The 18,157-nt window shown below is 44.0% G+C and overlaps 1 protein-coding gene across 1 annotated transcript in view; it reads right to left on the bottom strand.

Moving 5' to 3' along the window:
* The window catches only part of LOC126473537 (lysyl oxidase homolog 3), a 123,365-nt gene that overhangs the window by 39,754 nt on the left and 65,454 nt on the right, over positions 1–18,157 (bottom strand). Inside the window, exon 4 of the mRNA XM_050100651.1 lies at positions 7,742–7,829. Coding sequence (XP_049956608.1) covers positions 7,742–7,829 — 88 coding nt within the window. The remainder of the gene's footprint in view (positions 1–7,741; positions 7,830–18,157) is intronic.

Genomic DNA, 18,157 nt, shown 5'->3' with positions numbered 1-18,157 from the left:
CGAGAAACTCGCCTCGCAAGTGTATACTGTACGCACCTTTATATTTCTACATTCTGAATGTACGAGTGCGATGTCAAAAGTTCTCGCTCTACCACTTGAAAAAAAGTGCCTTTAATGAACAAAGAATCTTAATTTTCGTTAAAATCCGTTTGCAGTTTGATGTGTTTAGTTTAGTGCTTTTTCCTCGGAGAAGGTGTGCATCTACTGTTGTCATCACTTTTCCGTGTTTAAAAAGTTTGCTAGTCACTGATTTAATTAGATGTGGGGAATAGGAGGAAGTGCCAAACGCAATGTATGCTGTAGATCAGTGGTTCCCGACAGGTGGTCCGGGGGTCCGCGAGCTATGCCACAGGGGTCCGCAAGATGCTATTAGGATAAAAAATGTATTAAATATATTTCGTATGGTAACAGATTTTTTGTTTTGGCCGCTTCCTGCATGAGCAGAGCTTTAGCGAACGCTAACTTTTGCGTCTAGCGTCTTCCTAGAGCCAACTGACACTAGCACACAAACGTATAAAAAGACTCTTAATTTGGCTTTTTTAGGTACTTGATACTGTGATATGACAAGGTACCAATCATGCTCGATGAGGGTGCCCTCGAGAAAATTTTGTTGGGAACCGCTGCTGTAGATGTTTCAATAGTTCGTGATCCAAATCCTGCAATTTTCTTGTTCCCAAAACAACTCCCATTGTACAGATTAAAGATACTTATTCTTTGTTTTGTAATTGAGGCTACGTCTTACGTACGGCGTGGATACAAAGAAACTAGTAATGAGGTTAGGGTAGTGAAGGGGACATCGAATCAAGCAAAATTTTCCACGGATCCGCAGATCGGAAATAAACCGTTATGAAATCGCAGCCGTAAAACGAAGCGGATTGTTGACGAGCACTCGGAAGTATGCACATTTTAAATTAACTCCCCTCACCCTGGTAATATGTATTATGCTAAAGACAATAGTTATTCATTAAATTAGCAAAAGTTGCTGGTTTCCGTTGAAGGATCAATGCTAGATAAAGTTTAAGCTTCTGTCCATGGATTGTTAAGTTAAACACAAATTTTCTGTGACGTTTACTGGGTAAAGCTTGACTATTAATTAACTACGCCAAATTAATTTGTTCAGATGATAAGCTGCATTGCAGAAACATCACTGCTGTCGGATTGTCGACGTGTGGTACTATAAGGCGCAACGTTATTGATATTGAAATCTAAATGCCAAATGTTTCATTTTATGTTAATGTACAGAGAGCACCAATGAACTTCTGTTGTCACATGTACAGTAAATCCATAAGTGTGAACTAAGACAATGATGATAAAAATATAGAAATTAATTTCCAAAATAGTTTTTGTTGATAGTGTTCCACAGCTTTGATGATATTAGAAATGACATACTGTAACACGTGAAGCTGATGTATAGTTAGAATTTAATTTTACGACCGGTTTTGGCCACAGATAATTTTCCAGTACAATTTTTTTAATAGCCTCCCCCTCCCACAACACCTGCTATTAACGACAATTTATACCGGAAAATGATCTCTGACGGAAATCTTTCGTACAATTAAAAATAAATTATACAGCAACTTCACGTGTTACAACCTATAATTTCTAAGAAATTACCTTAAATAATTTTTTCTGAAGTCATAGTTTTTACAGAAAATTCTCGAAATTTCTGCCTCCAACCTTGCTACGAAACTGACATTGTCGAAGAAATGATGGGCGCTCGTTCTTGGACAAAACCGCAGCGCTAGGCACTACCAAACACGTTCGTTTACCGCACAGATTTCGTGCGATCGTCGCTGATTGGCTCTCGTCTTATGACCATAGTTCCACGACGCTACATCTCCTATCTGTGGCTATCTGGAAAATTTTGCTAACGTCCTTCTCTGAACTTATTATCAGCTTGGTTTCTCCACCCTGTATTTTTCATCTGTTTGGTGCATATAACTTTCGCAGTATTCAGTTTACGAACCTTCATTAGCCTTTGATGAATTTCAGAAATTAGCCGTCCAAAACAAAGAATTGCTGATGACACGCTGTTTCATACAGGGTAACAACAGAGAGTCGTTAAGAACAAAACTATTTCTCGTAACAAGTTAACGTTTGGGTTACGGTGTTGTTTAACATGCAACAACATGAAAACAACAAAATTTCTAAGCCCCGAAGTGAAATTTTCATGTTTCCCTGATAATCAGATACAATATTTGCCTTCGATAACATGTAGCCTGTAAGTGCAGAGGGTAGGATGAAAATAATGCTAAGCAAGAGGTCGTATCTCTGATGCTGTTGTCTTTATAGCGTTTATATTTAGTGAATCAACAAATATAAAACAGGTCTGACAAGCTGTTATCTATTGCAGTGTTGCGAGTAAACTTACGGAACTGAAAAGAATATGAGAGTATAGGACCTAGGTGTCGAGATTATTAGCTATTTATGTATTTATTTTACTTGACAAGATAAGAGCTTTCAGGCTATCTTATACTTAGTTACGCATTCTTGAGATTTCTTTTCACAGTCAGTATTACGCTGTGCACTATAAACGAGTTACACATAATAACAATTATTATTTTATAGTAATTGACATAATGTTACAGTTATGTCAGCCCCGTTAACATTTAGTAAATGTTTCACAATACAACGTTCCTGTCAAATGGGAGTAATGAGACAATGCATGATAACAGTACTGAAAGAATGAATCTCGAGAAGTTAACTGTCTCTAGGAAGTGCGAAAAATTACAGGTAAGTTTGCCTAGGAGATAGTAAAACGAAACAAAAAACAGCAGTGGAGGTTGACACGGAAAAAAACATTAAATGGAAACAGAAGTGAGGAAAGCTAAGGCAATGAATCAGAGAGTTGTTCGTTGTCGGACAGGAGGAAGACTGAGAAGGAGGCTAAGTCAATGATGATTGCTTTCGTCTGTAATGCAACGACCTTTATATAGACGCAGGTTATTCGGTAGTTTGCTTCACAGATGCATGGGTGAAATGATGAGGGAGGAGGACAAATATTAGGAGTTGCGCGGTACGTGTCATATCTTGTATTACTGTTATGGAATGACAATCATAATTTTATTTGAGCTGTGATACTGATGAGTCCAGCCGACCAAGAAACACATTTTGTGTCTGCTCTCATCCACGCAAACCGAGCCCAAGGACTAACAGTCGAATGCTGCACACATATCTTACAAATGCAAGTTTTCCTGCACCGTACTGGGCGTGGTAATGTGTTGTCCTTTTGGAGTTTCGATAATTTTGTCCACTTCCTGTATATTTCGATATGGTCCGAGTAGGTGAAACTCCAGGCGACTCGAGCTTTTGTAAGATATGTAGGTAGGGTTGCCATACGTCGCGGATTTCGCGGACAGTCCGCGATTTTATGCTCGAAGACGGGTGTCCTGGACGAAGAGGAAAATGTCAGCCAAAAAAGTGGCTAGTAAGTAGAAAATTTTTTTTATACAAGTTTTGCGACTGGTCACTGGTCAACTGTTTCAAAATGGCTCTGAGCACTATGGGACTTAACTTCTGAGGTCATCAGTCCCCTAGAACTTAGAACTACTTAAACCTAACTAACCTAAGGACATCACAGACATCCATGCCCGAGGCAGGATTCGAACCTGCGAACGTAGCAGCAGCGCGGTTCCAGACTGAAGCGCCTAGAACGGCTCGGCCACTCCGGCCGTCGGTCAAGTGTTTCATAACTCCTGCAAACTTGACGATGCCATTGAAACCTGTGTTGATATTCCGTGTCACTTCATAATCGCTCGGCTATTTTCAGAACAGATTGTGGAAGCAGTGCAATAATCGATTCTTTGCGATTGTTTCAGTTTTCCGCTGTTGGTTCACAACGTCTCTGCTGTCGGTACCTGATATACTTTGGTCGTGTAAAGTTAAGATTCAGCTGTACGAAGTGTACTTCTGGTGTTGTTATTGCACAGAATTTGAAATTTAAAATGTCGAAACGGAAGTATTAAACGTGGAAGAAACGAACATGAGGCTATTCGCAAAGTGTGTGGGTAAGTACAAAATGGTTCAAATGGCTCTGAGCACTATGGAACTTAACATCTGAGGTCATCAGTCCCCTAGAACTTAGAACTAAGTAAACCTAATTAACCAGGATTCGAACCTGCGATCGTAGCAGTCGCGCGGCTCCGGACTGAAGCGCCCAGAACCGCTCGACCACCGCGACCGGCGGGTAAGTACAATGGATTATAAGTACTTAACAGTAAACAATGCCTATCATTTGTAGAAAGCATACAAATGAGTATTATAATTGTTCAGATTACTCAACTGTACGTGTTTAAAAACCAAGTCTCCTGCAATTTTATTTTCTGCCGATAGTTTTCAGTTAATGAAAAAAATATTTTCACCGTGCCATCAAATTTGGTTTACAGGATGACCATAATTACAACTTCTTTGCTGGCAGAATTACTGTTTGAATTATGGTAATTATGAAGATTAGGGTGACGTGCAGAAAGGTGAAGGACATTGTGTGATTCCAGGTTTCAACCACATCTTCATAATTACCACTGTAAAATAATGATGAAGACTCAACTGAAATGCGAACCAATGGTCACTTGCACAACATATCGGTCCGTGTTTCAACCACATCTTTATAACAACCGAATTTTGTCCCTGATTTTCGTCCTCGGATTATGGCAACCCTAGATGTATGTAGCATTCGACTGATTGGTCATGTTAGTTCTTATGCTCAGTTTGAGTGGATGCGAGTAGACATGCAACGTGATTTTCACACACACTGACCTTTTTTTTTGTGATGACACGGTTGGAGAGTGCGACATTCAGTTCTGCAGTGAGTTTTGCAGCTGTCATCCTATAATTTTTTTCACAGTCTTCTTCACGGTCTCGATAGCTCAGAAGGAAGTATCGTCCGCTTTCCCTGTGTCCGGTATAAATCTTCGGTACGGTGCCTCTTGAAACACCAAAGACATCGGCTAACTTGGTTAAGAAAGCACCCACCACACGAGCACCAACAATTAGCCACATTCGAATTCACTTAGTTCCGGCATAATACACTCACAAAAACTACGCAGAACACTGTTCTAACTGCGACTGACATAGCAACGTCGTGCACAGGTGCGGTTCGCGGTCAAATACAACAGCGCAACGGAGGTGGCATCTGCATTTATGCGCAAGCGGGCAGATCTCGCGGGGTTCCCATGTTTTTGTCCAGACCTTGTGTAACACTAGTAAAGATTCGTCAGCGCCAATGACGGAGCTAATTTTAGTCTTGTTAAAAGCGAAAATATTCTTCTTAACTTTTGAAATGCAAATAAGCAAGAGAATGATTTCTTGCATAAAACGACAATTGATGCGGCTTTTAGATGCTTATCCAGGACCTTCCTAAGATCTTTAACTACTCTCTGTTAAGGTAAAAAGTTACCCTTAAGGAGAGTGGGAAGAAAAGTTTTTCAAAAAGGATCGCTGATCAACTTCTGGTGAGATATGAATGTCCCAATTACGACTGCTGACAGATCAGTTTCAGACTCAATTTTTGCCATCTTCTTAGAATGAAGATCATCATTTATGCCTGAGACCGGAGAAGCAATGCCCTTGGGACTGTCAACTGGACGCCATCAACGTACATGTTACAGGAAAAACATACGAGAAATACAACGTAATTCAAGGGCAAATGCAACGGCAGATGGATTAACCCTGACGAATGTTCAAATGGCTCTGAGCACTATGGGACTTAACATCTGAGGTCATCAGTCCCCTAGACTTAGAACTACTTAAACCTAATTAACGTAAGAACAGCACACACATCCAATCCCGAGGCACTGCGACCGTAGCAGCGACGCGGTTCCGAACTGAAGCGCCTAGAAGCGCTCGGTCACAACGGCCGGCTAACCCTGACGAAGTTCTGGGAGCATATTTTTTCACGATTAGTACACCATTACACCGGCGACCCGTCGATATCTGTTTCACAGTTAGATGTCAACCACATTAGTGCACACTCTCACATATTCAGTTATTATTTTCGTAATAGCGAAATTTCGGGATCAGCTGCATCAGACTCGTAGCTGAAATCAAGCACCAGCAAAATGGTCGTTTCCCGTCCATGGCGTTTTTGAGGTCGCCAGTAATTTTAATTAAAGAAGTTGTATTGTGGTGTCTTCGGAATCCCAATAAATATTAATTGTGGATGTGAAAGTGTTAAGGTAGTACACGAGCTGATCATGCACTATATACGTGATGTCAACAATACGGGCGCTTTCTTCTTTTTAACTAAAAAATCACTACAGAAATGAATCTGATGGGCCAAATCCAGCGATTATGGCGGCCATTTTGTACATCCGATTTTCTCCTTCCAGCTGTAACGAGAGATGGCTTAAAGAACGCAACGCACGCTCTTGACTTTAGTGTAGAGCGGTACTGCCCTAATGAAAAACGATTCCCAGTGGCAACTATGGAAACATAATTTTCCAGTGTATCTAGTAAAGTCTTACAAGTCTCTATAAAGAAAACGATCCATTGGTACAAATAGTCATCGGACAGCACTACAGATTCATCTTCGAGCTGTCATGTTCATACTCAATCGGATTTACAGATTTTCAGCCAACAAAACTCTGCAATAGTACAGTACATGTTCACTTTACGACAGACATGAGATGTGATATCATAGACACGTTGTCGTAGCGTTGCAACATGAACTCAATAAACTGTTTCAATATATGTGATAAAACTCGTGGAAAGGCATGAAGCATTTAATTCCTGACACCAGAAACGTGAACGTTTGCATGCTACATCATTAATCGTGGATATCTGTATTTCTTTTTGTATTTGTTTTTGCACTTGTTTACCGAAATCGCTGTATTCTCGCAGAATACTGATGAGAGCGGGGGAATATCTACCATTTTCAGTCGGAGAGGAACGTGGAACAAACTTCACCATTTCCTTAAGGGAAACCATAATACGCGTTGTGGTCTCTCTTGAGTGGAAGAAAATTGACGCAGTTGAGTGAACAGCCGGTCAGGTACCCACACGAATCACCGCGTGTCGCGTCAGTGTTATCAACTAACAGAAGTGTTTCGAAAATTTCTTTTCATCTGTTTAAATCTCTATACAGGGTATCCCAGGAGGAAAGTTCAACATTCAAGAGTATCACAGGAACGTTCATTTGAGGCAGAAAACTTCATATGCACATATGTCCTATTCCGAAAGGTTTTCGAGATAGTCTCACCTTAATTATTCTTGTAGAGAGGGAGATTTAGGGATCGTAGCATATTTCTAAATTTCTTGCAGATAAAGGGTTTTCGAATTTTTCTAAGAACTTTTCATCAGGTAACTACACCTTTCTTGCGGTTCATTTAGATATTTCAAACATCCACAAGGGAACAGAAAAGAAACAGACTAAACCCGATACGAAATACGCTCTGACGTGCACCGACAAGCGGTTTGAGTAGTTGCCTATGGGCCTGGATAATAAAGAACGTGGTAGTAAGGAATTATTGACTGGGCAGACTGATTTGATAGATACAAAATGTGACCTGGATCAGCAATAAATCACGAAAACTGTGGCTTGGAATGACAGGTTGGAAGCACGATCCGCGACAGTTGGACAGTAGCTCTTTGTAAGATACACTGCGACTGCTTTTGTTTCCAGATTGATTAGAATAATATTTCTGAATTTGTGTTAAGAATAGTGATTACAGGTGACAGTGTTTTCCATATGAACAACAATGAAACTTGAGGAGCCATGGGTGGCCGAAACGGCCTCTGGACTCACCAGAATCCCCGAACTTGACCTCGACGCGACCTTCCGTAGGAACTCGTCCGCCAACCAGCCTCACCTTCATCTTGTGCTTCGTAGCGTCCTGCAACAGAAAGTTGATGTATTTACTATCTCTGGAGGGCAGCACTACTACAATTGCTTATGGATGCAAAAGCCAGAGTAATTGTTAAAGCTCACAAAAAGGTCACCCAAGTTTTGTAAGAGAGCGTGTCAAGGTTCCCATAAACTAATATTAAATAAGCAGAAGAACGAGCGGCAGCTACAGTACAAAAATGCAATGTTGGGCCCTCGCCCAAAGCTCAAGATGACGCCGGACGGTCTTACAATTAGAAAGAGTAAACAGTCTATAGGAGGCTCCAGCATAGAGAACTTCAACTTCGCACAGCACCACGTCACGTAGTCAAGTCCATTGGTTGTGTGACAGCTTGGCTACCACAACTAACTGGTATTTAAGACACATTTACCATTTCTTACAAATCCAGTTTTGACCGCACCGTGACCCATACATCCTCGAGGACATTGATACAGGTGCTGTTCCTCTTGCTCCTACTTTCCAATCACTCTCCACATTATTAATACACTCCTGGAAATGGAAAAAAGAACACATTGACACCGGTGTGTCAGACCCACCATACTTGCTCCGGACACTGCGAGAGGGCTGTACAAGCAATGATCACACGCACGGCACAGCGGACACACCAGGAACCGCGGTGTTGGCCGTCGAATGGCGCTAGCTGCGCAGCATTTGTGCACCGCCGCCGTCAGTGTCAGCCAGTTTGCCGTGGCATACGGAGCTCCATCGCAGTCTTTAACACTGGTAGCATGCCGCGACAGCGTGGACGTGAACCGTATGTGCAGTTGACGGACTTTGAGCGAGGGCGTATAGTGGGCATGCGGGAGGCCGGGTGGACGTACCGCCGAATTGCTCAGCACGTGGGGCGTGAGGTCTCCACAGTACATCGATGTTGTCGCCAGTGGTCGGCGGAAGGTGCACGTGCCCGTCGACCTGGGACCGGACCGCAGCGACGCACGGATGCACGCCAAGACCGTAGGATCCTACGCAGTGCCGTAAGGGACCGCACCGCCACTTCCCAGCAAATTAGGGACACTGTTGCTCCTGGGGTATCGGCGAGGACCATTCGCAACCGTCTCCATGAAGCTGGGCTACGGTCCCGCACACCGTTAGGCCGTCTTCCGCTCACGCCCCAACATCGTGCAGCCCGCCTCCAGTGGTGTCGCGACAGGCGTGAATGGAGGGACGAATGGAGACGTGTCGTCTTCAGCGATGAGAGTCGCTTCTGCCTTGGTGCCAATGATGGTCGTATGCATACGACCGAGGCACACAGGGCCAACACCCGGCATCATGGTGTGGGGAGCGATCTCCTACACTGGCCGTACACCACTGGTCGTCGAGGGGACACTGAATAGTGCACGGTACATCCAAACCGTCATCGAACCCATCGTTCTACCATTCCTAGACCGGCAAGGGAACTTGCTGTTCCAACAGGACAATGCACGTCCGCATGTATCCCGTGCCACCCAACGTGCTCTAGAAGGTGTAAGTCAACTACCCTGGCCAGCAAGATCTCCGGATCTGTCCCCCATTGAGCATGTTTGGGACTGGATGAAGCGTCGTCTCACGCGGTCTGCACGTCCAGCACGAACGCTGGTCCAACTGAGGCGCCAGGTGGAAATGGCATGGCAAGCCGTTCCACAGGACTACATCCAGCATCTCTACGATCGTCTCCATGGGAGAATAGCAGCCTGCATTGCTGCGAAAGGTGGATATACACTGTACTAGTGCCGACATTGTGCATGCTCTGTTGCCTGTGTCTATGTGCCTGTGGTTCTGTCAGTGTGATCATGTGATGTATCTGACCCCAGGAATGTGTCAATAAAGTTTCCCCTTCCTGGGACAATGAATTCACGGTGTTCTTATTTCAATTTCCAGGAGTGTAGAATGAAACACAACGATCACAACATATCGCACAAGCCTCTGTTGCAAAGAAACACGACACAGCGCCTGGTCACGGCTTCATCACATACCACCACCTTTAGGAAAGTGCTTTCTCCGTCCCAGAAACCTTTGATAGCCCACATAACACCGTTTTCTTTATTGGTTTCTATCATGAGCTATGGAAGACCTCAAACTTTCTCCTTTCCCTAAAACCAAACTAGTCTCCTAGTGGAACTTCTTCCTACTGATCTATCAACCTTACTACAATCTAGGTCCTTGAATCCATCCTACACCTGGTCCACCTTCTAAACCAAAACACAACCAACGCCGACCTTCCTTCCTTCTTATCCATAAACAAAGAAAGACCCTACAACAGTGTACGTTATTGTGGCGTCTAGTTCCAACTCAACTGTTAAACGTACCTAATTGCATCCTTTCTATCTAACTGTTCATTGTATGTAACAATAAACAACACTCACTCACACATTTTCCATCTAACTGCAGACATGCTCCAAGGATCCATCCTGTCACCTCTCTTTTATCTTCTAGACATAACCGACGTTCTTTAACCATTATCTTCTGTGTAACTATTTGGATGCGCTGACGATACCACTTTCCTTGCTGTCCATACCACCCTCTATCCGACATTAATTATAAAAAAGCACACGAGCTTTATATCCTCAAAAGCTCATGCTCACAATCCATAGCCCTCAAATTCACGTAGCTAAGCACTCAAACACTTTGTACTAACACTCAGTGTAAGACGAACACCCACCTATTAACTATCCTTACGAAAGCCCACAATAGGCTAAAAGTTTTAGCATGCCCTCAAAACCCTTAGGGACCTTCAAATCTGCCTCACTTTCCTTATCTGTTTACCCTCCCTTTGTTGAATGCTATACCAGCTTCTAAAGTTCCCACTGCTCCTGAAAGACTTGGAATACTTTCGCTATTCCTGTCAACCGCAAAATCGAATCAAAATACCGTACTATATTTCCCATCCAAAAGAACCCGCGCCTGCTGCAGTGCCTCTGCCATCTCGTCCCACATTCTTTAAATCTCCGCACACTCTGCCTACTTTCCTAGGATCATGGAAACCATCTTCCCGTCCTAGACCATGAAATCACTCCTGAGATCTACACAGATTAGCAGTTATAACCTTCCACACCTATTCCACACTAAGTCCCCAATCTGCAATTTCTCTACACAAATTCTTGGAGTGTTTTACATGCGTCAGCGGTGTAGGGTTTGCACAGGATCGATCCAAGGCCTGAGCCCAGCACAGATATTACGAACTGTAGACATTCCAGCTTCATCTCAGGCAAGGGATGTCCTATCGTCGAGATGGGAGCGGATGAGGCGGACACGTGACATCGGCTCCCATGCTCAAGTTGGGTGAACAAGAGGCGGTAACGCCCTGGAAACGTTGAGCAGCACCGCCCAGATGTACCCGGGGCTGTCCGTAGAATCAAAAACCTCCCTCACTAATAGCAGGAGCTGATCCTCGGTCGAACTACCGTTCTAAAATCTGAATGCTGCTCTGTCGAATGACCCTTCTAAAACCCGAAAGACTGCTCGGATACTATCGCCTCGATAGTGACGTGACGCCTCCTCCTCTTGAGATACACCGTCTCGAAGACTTTCGATAGGCCTGCTAACAAGGTTTAAGCCTGTAATTTTGTGCTTGTCGCAGGTCTTTGCTAGTGATCGGTATGGCCACTATCTCTTCATGTTTCCACGCTAACCGATAGCGTATGGTTCTGAAAATATCGTTGAACATACTAAACAGAAGTGCAGCAGCATCAATAACCCCCATTCGCCTCTGCTCCGCTTACGCACTGATGTGACAAAAGTCATGGGATAGCGGTAGTATCGCGTACACAAGGCACATAAGGGCGATGCATTGGCGCAGCTTTGATTTTTACTCAGGTAATTCATGTGAAAAGGATTCAGAAGAGACTCTGGCCGTACGACGGGAATTAACAAACTTTGATAACTGGAGCTAGATGCATGGGACATTCCATTTCGGAAATAGTTAGAGAATTCAGTATTCCGAGATCTGCAGTGTCAAGATTATGCCAAGAATATAAATGTCAGGCATAACCTCACACCACAGACATCGCAGTGGACGACGTCCTTCACTCAACGACCGAGAGCAGCAGCGTTTACGTAGATCTTTTTGTGCTAAGAGACAAACAACACTGCGTGAAATAAATGCAGAATAAATGTAGAACGTACGACGAACGTATCTGCTAGGGCAGTGCGGCAAAATTTGTCGTTAATGAGCTATGGCAGCAGACGACCGACAAGAGTACCTTTGCTAAAAGCACGACGTTTCTCGAATCGTCTCTCCTGGGCTCGTGACCACATCGGTTGGAAAACCGTGACCTTGTCACATGAGTCCAGATTTCAGTTGGTAAGAGGTGATGGTAGGGTTAGAGTGTAGCGCAGACCCTAAGAAGCCATAGGTACAGATTGTCAACAAGGCACTATGCAAGTTGGTGGTGGCTCCATAATAGTGTGGGCTATGTTTATATGGAATGGACTGGGTCCTCTGGTCCAACTGAACCGATAATTGACTGGAAATAGGTATGTTTGTCTACTTGGAGACCATTTGCAGCCATTCATGGACCTTTTGTTCCAAAACAACGATGGAATTTTTATATATGACAATGTGCAATGTCTCTGTGCCACCATCGTTCGCTGTTGGTTTGAAGAACGTTCTGGACATTCGAGTGAATGTTATGGACACCCAGATCGCCCGATATGGATTCCATCGAACATTTATGGGACATGATCGAGACGTCATTTCGTGCACAAAATCCTGGACCGATAACACTTTCGCTGATATGGACGGCTATAGAGGCAGCATGGTTCATTATTTCTGCGGGGGACTTCCAACGACTTGTTGAGTCCATGCCACGTCGAGTTGCTGCGATACACCGGACGAAAGGTGGTCAGTACTCCGCATGCCACCTTACGGTTTGTGACGGAGGGCATTTTGTGTACTGGGTGTCATTTCCACCTTTTTCTGTTCCAGTAGCGTATGGCTCTTGGAAGAATGACAGCTGGTAAGCCTACACGTGGACTCGACTCCCTAATTTTATCTTAACGAACTTTTCGAGAGAGATAAGTAGGAGGAAAAAATACACTGGTTGACTCTTCTAGGGATGTACGCTCTCGAAACTTCAACAGTACATCATAACATGTGATGATGTGTGACTGCTGTGTACGGACGCAGGAGGAGCTGGCCACTGTTCGCGAACAGCTGAGCGTGTTGATGGCCTCGGTCAGCCGTCTTCAGGCTGCTGCCTCGGAGTGTAGCGGCAGTGGGGAGTCTGGTGCGTCGCATGGTACACCCCAGGTGTTACATGCTTCACCCACTGTCCCTGCTGTCGAGACATCTTCGCGGGTACCGGGCGCGGTTGGGCCACCCTCTCCCCAAGGGGAGTGGCGGGTTCAGCGGGGTGGAATCAGAGCTAAATATTTGTGGTATCGTTCCTAGAACCGATCGCGGTCCTCTGGTTTGGAGCCGAGTGGAAGGCTTAAACCAGAGGCTCAGACGATTCTGCGGAGATCTGGGGTGCAAATTTCTCGACCTCCGCTATCGGGTGGAGAAATGTAGGGTCCCCCTGAATAGGTCAGGCGTGCACTACACGCCGGAAGCGGCTACAAGCGTGTGGAGTGCACATGGGTTTTTTTTAGGTTAGAGAATTCCCTCCCTAGGCCCGACAAGACGCCTCCTGAGACGCGGCAAGGTAGGAGCAGGCAAAATGCAACGGGGAATAACAATATTAATGTGCTAATAGTAAACTGCAGGAGCGTCTATAGAAATGTCCCAAAACTACTCTCATTAATAAACGGTCACAACGCCCATATAGTACTAGAGACAGAAAGTTGGCTGAAACCAGACGTAAACAGTAACGAAATCCTAAACTCAGATTGGAATGTATACCGCAGAGACAGGCTGGACAATGCAGGGAGAGGGGTGTTTATAACGATAAGAAGTGCAATAGTATCGAAGGAAATTGACGGTGATCCGAAATGTGAAATAATTTGGGTGAAGGTTACTGTTAAAGCAGGCTCAGACATGGTAATTGGATGTCTCTATAGGCCCCCTGGCTCAGCAGCTGTTGTGGCTGAACACCTGAAGGATAATTTGGAAAATATTTCGAGTAGATTTCCCCACCATGTTATAGTTCTGGGTGGATATTTTAATTTGCCGGATATAGACTGGGAGACTCAAACGTTCATAACGGGTGGCAGGGACAAAGAATCCAGTGAAATTTTTTAAAGTGCTTTATCTGAAAACTACCTTGAGCAGTTAAACAGAGAACCGACTCGTGGCGATAACATATTAGACCTTCTGGTGACAAACAGCCCCGAACTATTTGAAACAGTTAACGCAGAACAGGGAATCAGCGATCATAAAGCGTTTACTGCATCGATGATTTCGGCTATAAATAGAAATATTAAAAAAGGTAGGAAGATTTTTCTGTTTAGCAAAAGTGACAAAAAGCAGATTACAGAGTACCTGACGGCTCAACACAAAAGTTTTGTCTCAAGTACAGATAGTGTTGAGGATCAGTGGACAAAGTTCAAAACCATCGTACAATGTGCGTTAGATGAGTATGTGCCAAGCAAGATCGTAAGAGATGGAAAAGAGCCACCGTGGTACAACAACCGAGTTAGGAAACTGCTGCGGAAGCAAAGGGAACTTCACAGCAAACATAAACATAGCCAAAGCCTTGCAGACAAACAAAAATTACGCGAAGCGAAATGTAGTGTGAGGAGGGCTATGCGAGAAGCGTTCAATGAATTCGAAAGTAAAGTTCTATGTACTGACTTGGCAGAAAATCCTAAGAAATTTTGGTCTTATGTCAAAGCGGTAGGTGGATCAAAACAAAATGTCCAGACACTCTGTGACCAAAATGGTACTGAAACAGAGGATGACAGACTAAAGGCCGAAATACTAAATGTCTTTTTCCAAAGCAGTTTCACAGAGGAAGACTGCACTGTAGTTCCTTCTCTAGATTGTCGCACAGATGACAAAATGGTAGATATCGAAATAGACGACAGATGGATAGAGAAACAATTAAAATCGCTCAAAAGAGGAAAGGCCGCTGGACCTGATGGGATACCAGTTCGATGTTACACAGAGTACGCGAAGGAACTTGCCCCCTTCTTGCAGCGGTGCACCGTAGGTCTCTAGAAGAGCGTAGCGTTCCAAAGGATTGGAAAAGGGCACAGGTCATCAATGTTTTCAAGAAGGGACGTCGAACAGATGTGCAGATCTATAGACCTATATCTCTAACGTCGATCAGTTGTAGAATTTTGGAACACGTATTATGTTCGAGTATAATGACTTTTCTGGAGACTAGAAATCTAGTCTGTAGGAATCAGCATGGGTTTCGAAAAAGCCGGTCGTGTGAAACCCAGCTCGCGCTATTCGTCCACGAGACTCAGAGGGCCATAGACACGGGTTCACAGGTAGATGCCGTGTTTCTTGACTTCCGCAAGGTGTTCGATACAGTTCCCCACAATCGTTTAATGAACAAAGTAAGAGCATATGGACTATCAGACCAATTGTGTGATTGGTTTGAAGAGTTCCTAGTTAACAGAACGCAGCATGTCATTCTCAATGGAGAGAAGTCTTCCGAAGTAAGAGTGATTTCAGGTGTGCCGCAGGGGAGTGTCGTAGGATCGTTGCTATTCACAATATACATAAATGACCTTGTGGATGACATCAGAAGTTCACTGAGGCTTTTTGCGGATGGTGCTGTGGTATATCGAGAGGTTTTAACATGGAAAATTGTACTGAAATGCAGGAGGATCTGCAGCGAATTGACGCATGGTGCAGGGAATGGCAATTGAATCTCAATGTAGAAAAGTGTAATGTGCTGCAAATACATAGAAAGATAGATCCCTTATCATTTAGCTACAAAATAGCAGGTCAGCAACTGCAAGCAGTTAATTCCATAAATTATCTGGGAGTAGGCATTAGGAGTGATTGAAAATGGAATGATCATATAAAGTTGATCGTCGGTAAAGCAGATGCGAGACTGAGATTCATTGGAAGAATCCTAAGGAAATGCAATCCGAAAACAAAGGAAGTAGGTTACAGTACGCTTGTTCGCCCACTGCTTGAATACGGCTCAGCAGTGTGGGATCCGTACCAGATAGGGTTGATAGAAGAGATAGAGAAGATCCAACGGAGAGCAGCGCGCTTCGTTACAGGATCATTTAGAAATCGCGAAAGCGTTACGGAGATGATAAACTCCAGTGGAAGACTCTGCAGGAGAGACGCTCAGTAGCTCGGTACGGGCTTTTGTTGAAGTTTCGAGAACATACCTTCACCGAAGAGTCAAGCAGTATATTGCTCCCTCCTACGTATATCTCTCGAGGAGACCATGAGGATAAGATCAGAGAGATTAGAGCCCACACAGAGGCATACCGACAATCCTTCTTTCCACGAACAATACGAGACTGGAATAGAAGGGAGAACCGATAGAGGTACGCAGGGTACCCTCCGCCACACACCGTCAGGTGGCTTGCGGAGTATGGATGTAGATGTAGATGTAGAACATGGTGCAAAATGCCTTTATTGCAGCGTCTGCCATTGAGTTGGCGGAGCGCCTCCGTCACGCTTTCGCGCCTACTAAATGTACCTTTAACGAAACGTGGTCCCTTCTTTGAATCTTCTCTATTTCCTCTATCACTCCTGTCCGGTACGGATCCCACACTGGCGAGTAATATTGTAGTATCAGGGGTTGAACGAGTGTTTTGTATGCTACTTCCTTTGTTATTGTACTACATTTCCAGTGTATCTGAGTCTGGTACCTGCATTACTTGCGATTAATTTTATGTTGTAGTGCCACTTCAGACACTCCTTACGCATACTCCTACATACCTTGTGGAAGTAACTGATTCAGAAATTGTTGCGCAGTTATGTAATCATAAAATAAAGGTCCTTCAATTTATGTATTCGCAGTACTTTACAAGACGCTCCTTACGCATAGTCCTACATACCTTGTGGAAGTAACTGATGCAGAGATTGTTGCACAGTTATGTAATCATAAAATAAAGGATCCTTCAATTTATGTATTCGCAGTACTTTACATCTGTTTACGTCGAAGGTTAATTGGCGCTCCTTGCACCATCTGTCGATCGTCTGGTCTTCCTACATTTCACTACACGTTTCCACCGTCTCAACTTCTCTGTGTACAACAGCATCATCCGCGAATAGCCTTATGGAATTTCCGACGTTATCTACTAGGTCATTTATATATATATTGTGAAACGTAATGGCTCTATAACACTCCCCTGGGACATTTCCGAAGTCAGTTCCGCCTAAGGGCTTCTCTCCGTTGATAATGAGATGCTGTGTTCTGTTTGCTAGACATTCTTCAATCCCGTCACACAGTCTATGATGATCTATGCGCTCATATTTTGTTCCTTACGTGGCAGTGTCGAACAGTATCGAATGCCTCTCGAAAGTTAAGGAACATAGTATCTAACACGGGCGCCTGTATCTACTGCTTTCTGCGTCTCGTGGACGAACAAAGTAGGAGGGGTTTCAAACGACCGGTGTTTTCGGAAGCCATGTTGATTGCTGTAGAGAAGATTTTCGGTCACCAGACATGTCATACTGTGCGAGCGTTTATGTTACAAAATTTTACAACAGCCTGAACGTCAGTGATAAAGGCCTATGGTTTTGCGTCTGCGTTCGACGACGCTTCTTCAAAACGGGAACGGGTTGTGCTTTTCTCCAATCATGTACTCCGCCGCTAGAAGAGGAGCAAGTTCTTTCGCACGGTCTGTCAAGAATAATTATCGAATTGGTATCAAGTTAGGTCCAGTGACCCTTCCTCTGTTGAGCGATTTGAGTTGCTTTTCTGTCCCTCGGTCGCTTAAATCGATGTATACTACTTTGTCGTCCGTGCGACTATTTAAAGGAGAAACTACTGTGTGAGCTTCCTCTGTGAAACACTTTTGGAAAAAGACGTTTAGTTTTTCGGCCCTGTCAAGCTGGTAGCTAGAGTTATACTTTCGTGTCCATTGAATGATTCACGCACAGTCCTCATTACACTAATTTTAGCTACGGTTACGTACCATTTATCTGTGAATCTTCGTCTACATTTAAATTTGCAGTGAAGCTCTCTTTGCTTTCGTAGCAGCTTCCTAACGTGGTTGTCAAACCATGATGGGTCTTTTCCATTCCTCACAATTCTGTTCGGTACATACTTGCTTAAAGCGTATCGTATGATGCTCTTGAACTTTATCCATCGATGCTCAGCGTTGTCAGTGCTGGACACAAAATTTTCGTGATGACCTGTTAGGTCGCTCATGCTAAACAGAAAGATCTTCCTGCCTTTCTTTGTATTCGTACTTATACCCGTATTCAGTGATGCTGCAAAGACCTTATGATCACTGACTCCCACTTTATACGCTAA

The sequence above is a fragment of the Schistocerca serialis genome, chromosome 4 (assembly GCF_023864345.2).
Source record: "Schistocerca serialis cubense isolate TAMUIC-IGC-003099 chromosome 4, iqSchSeri2.2, whole genome shotgun sequence".
NCBI lineage: Eukaryota > Metazoa > Arthropoda > Insecta > Orthoptera > Acrididae > Schistocerca > Schistocerca serialis.
Note: the sequence above shows the minus strand (reverse complement) of the source record. Positions and strands in the feature narration are given on the sequence as shown.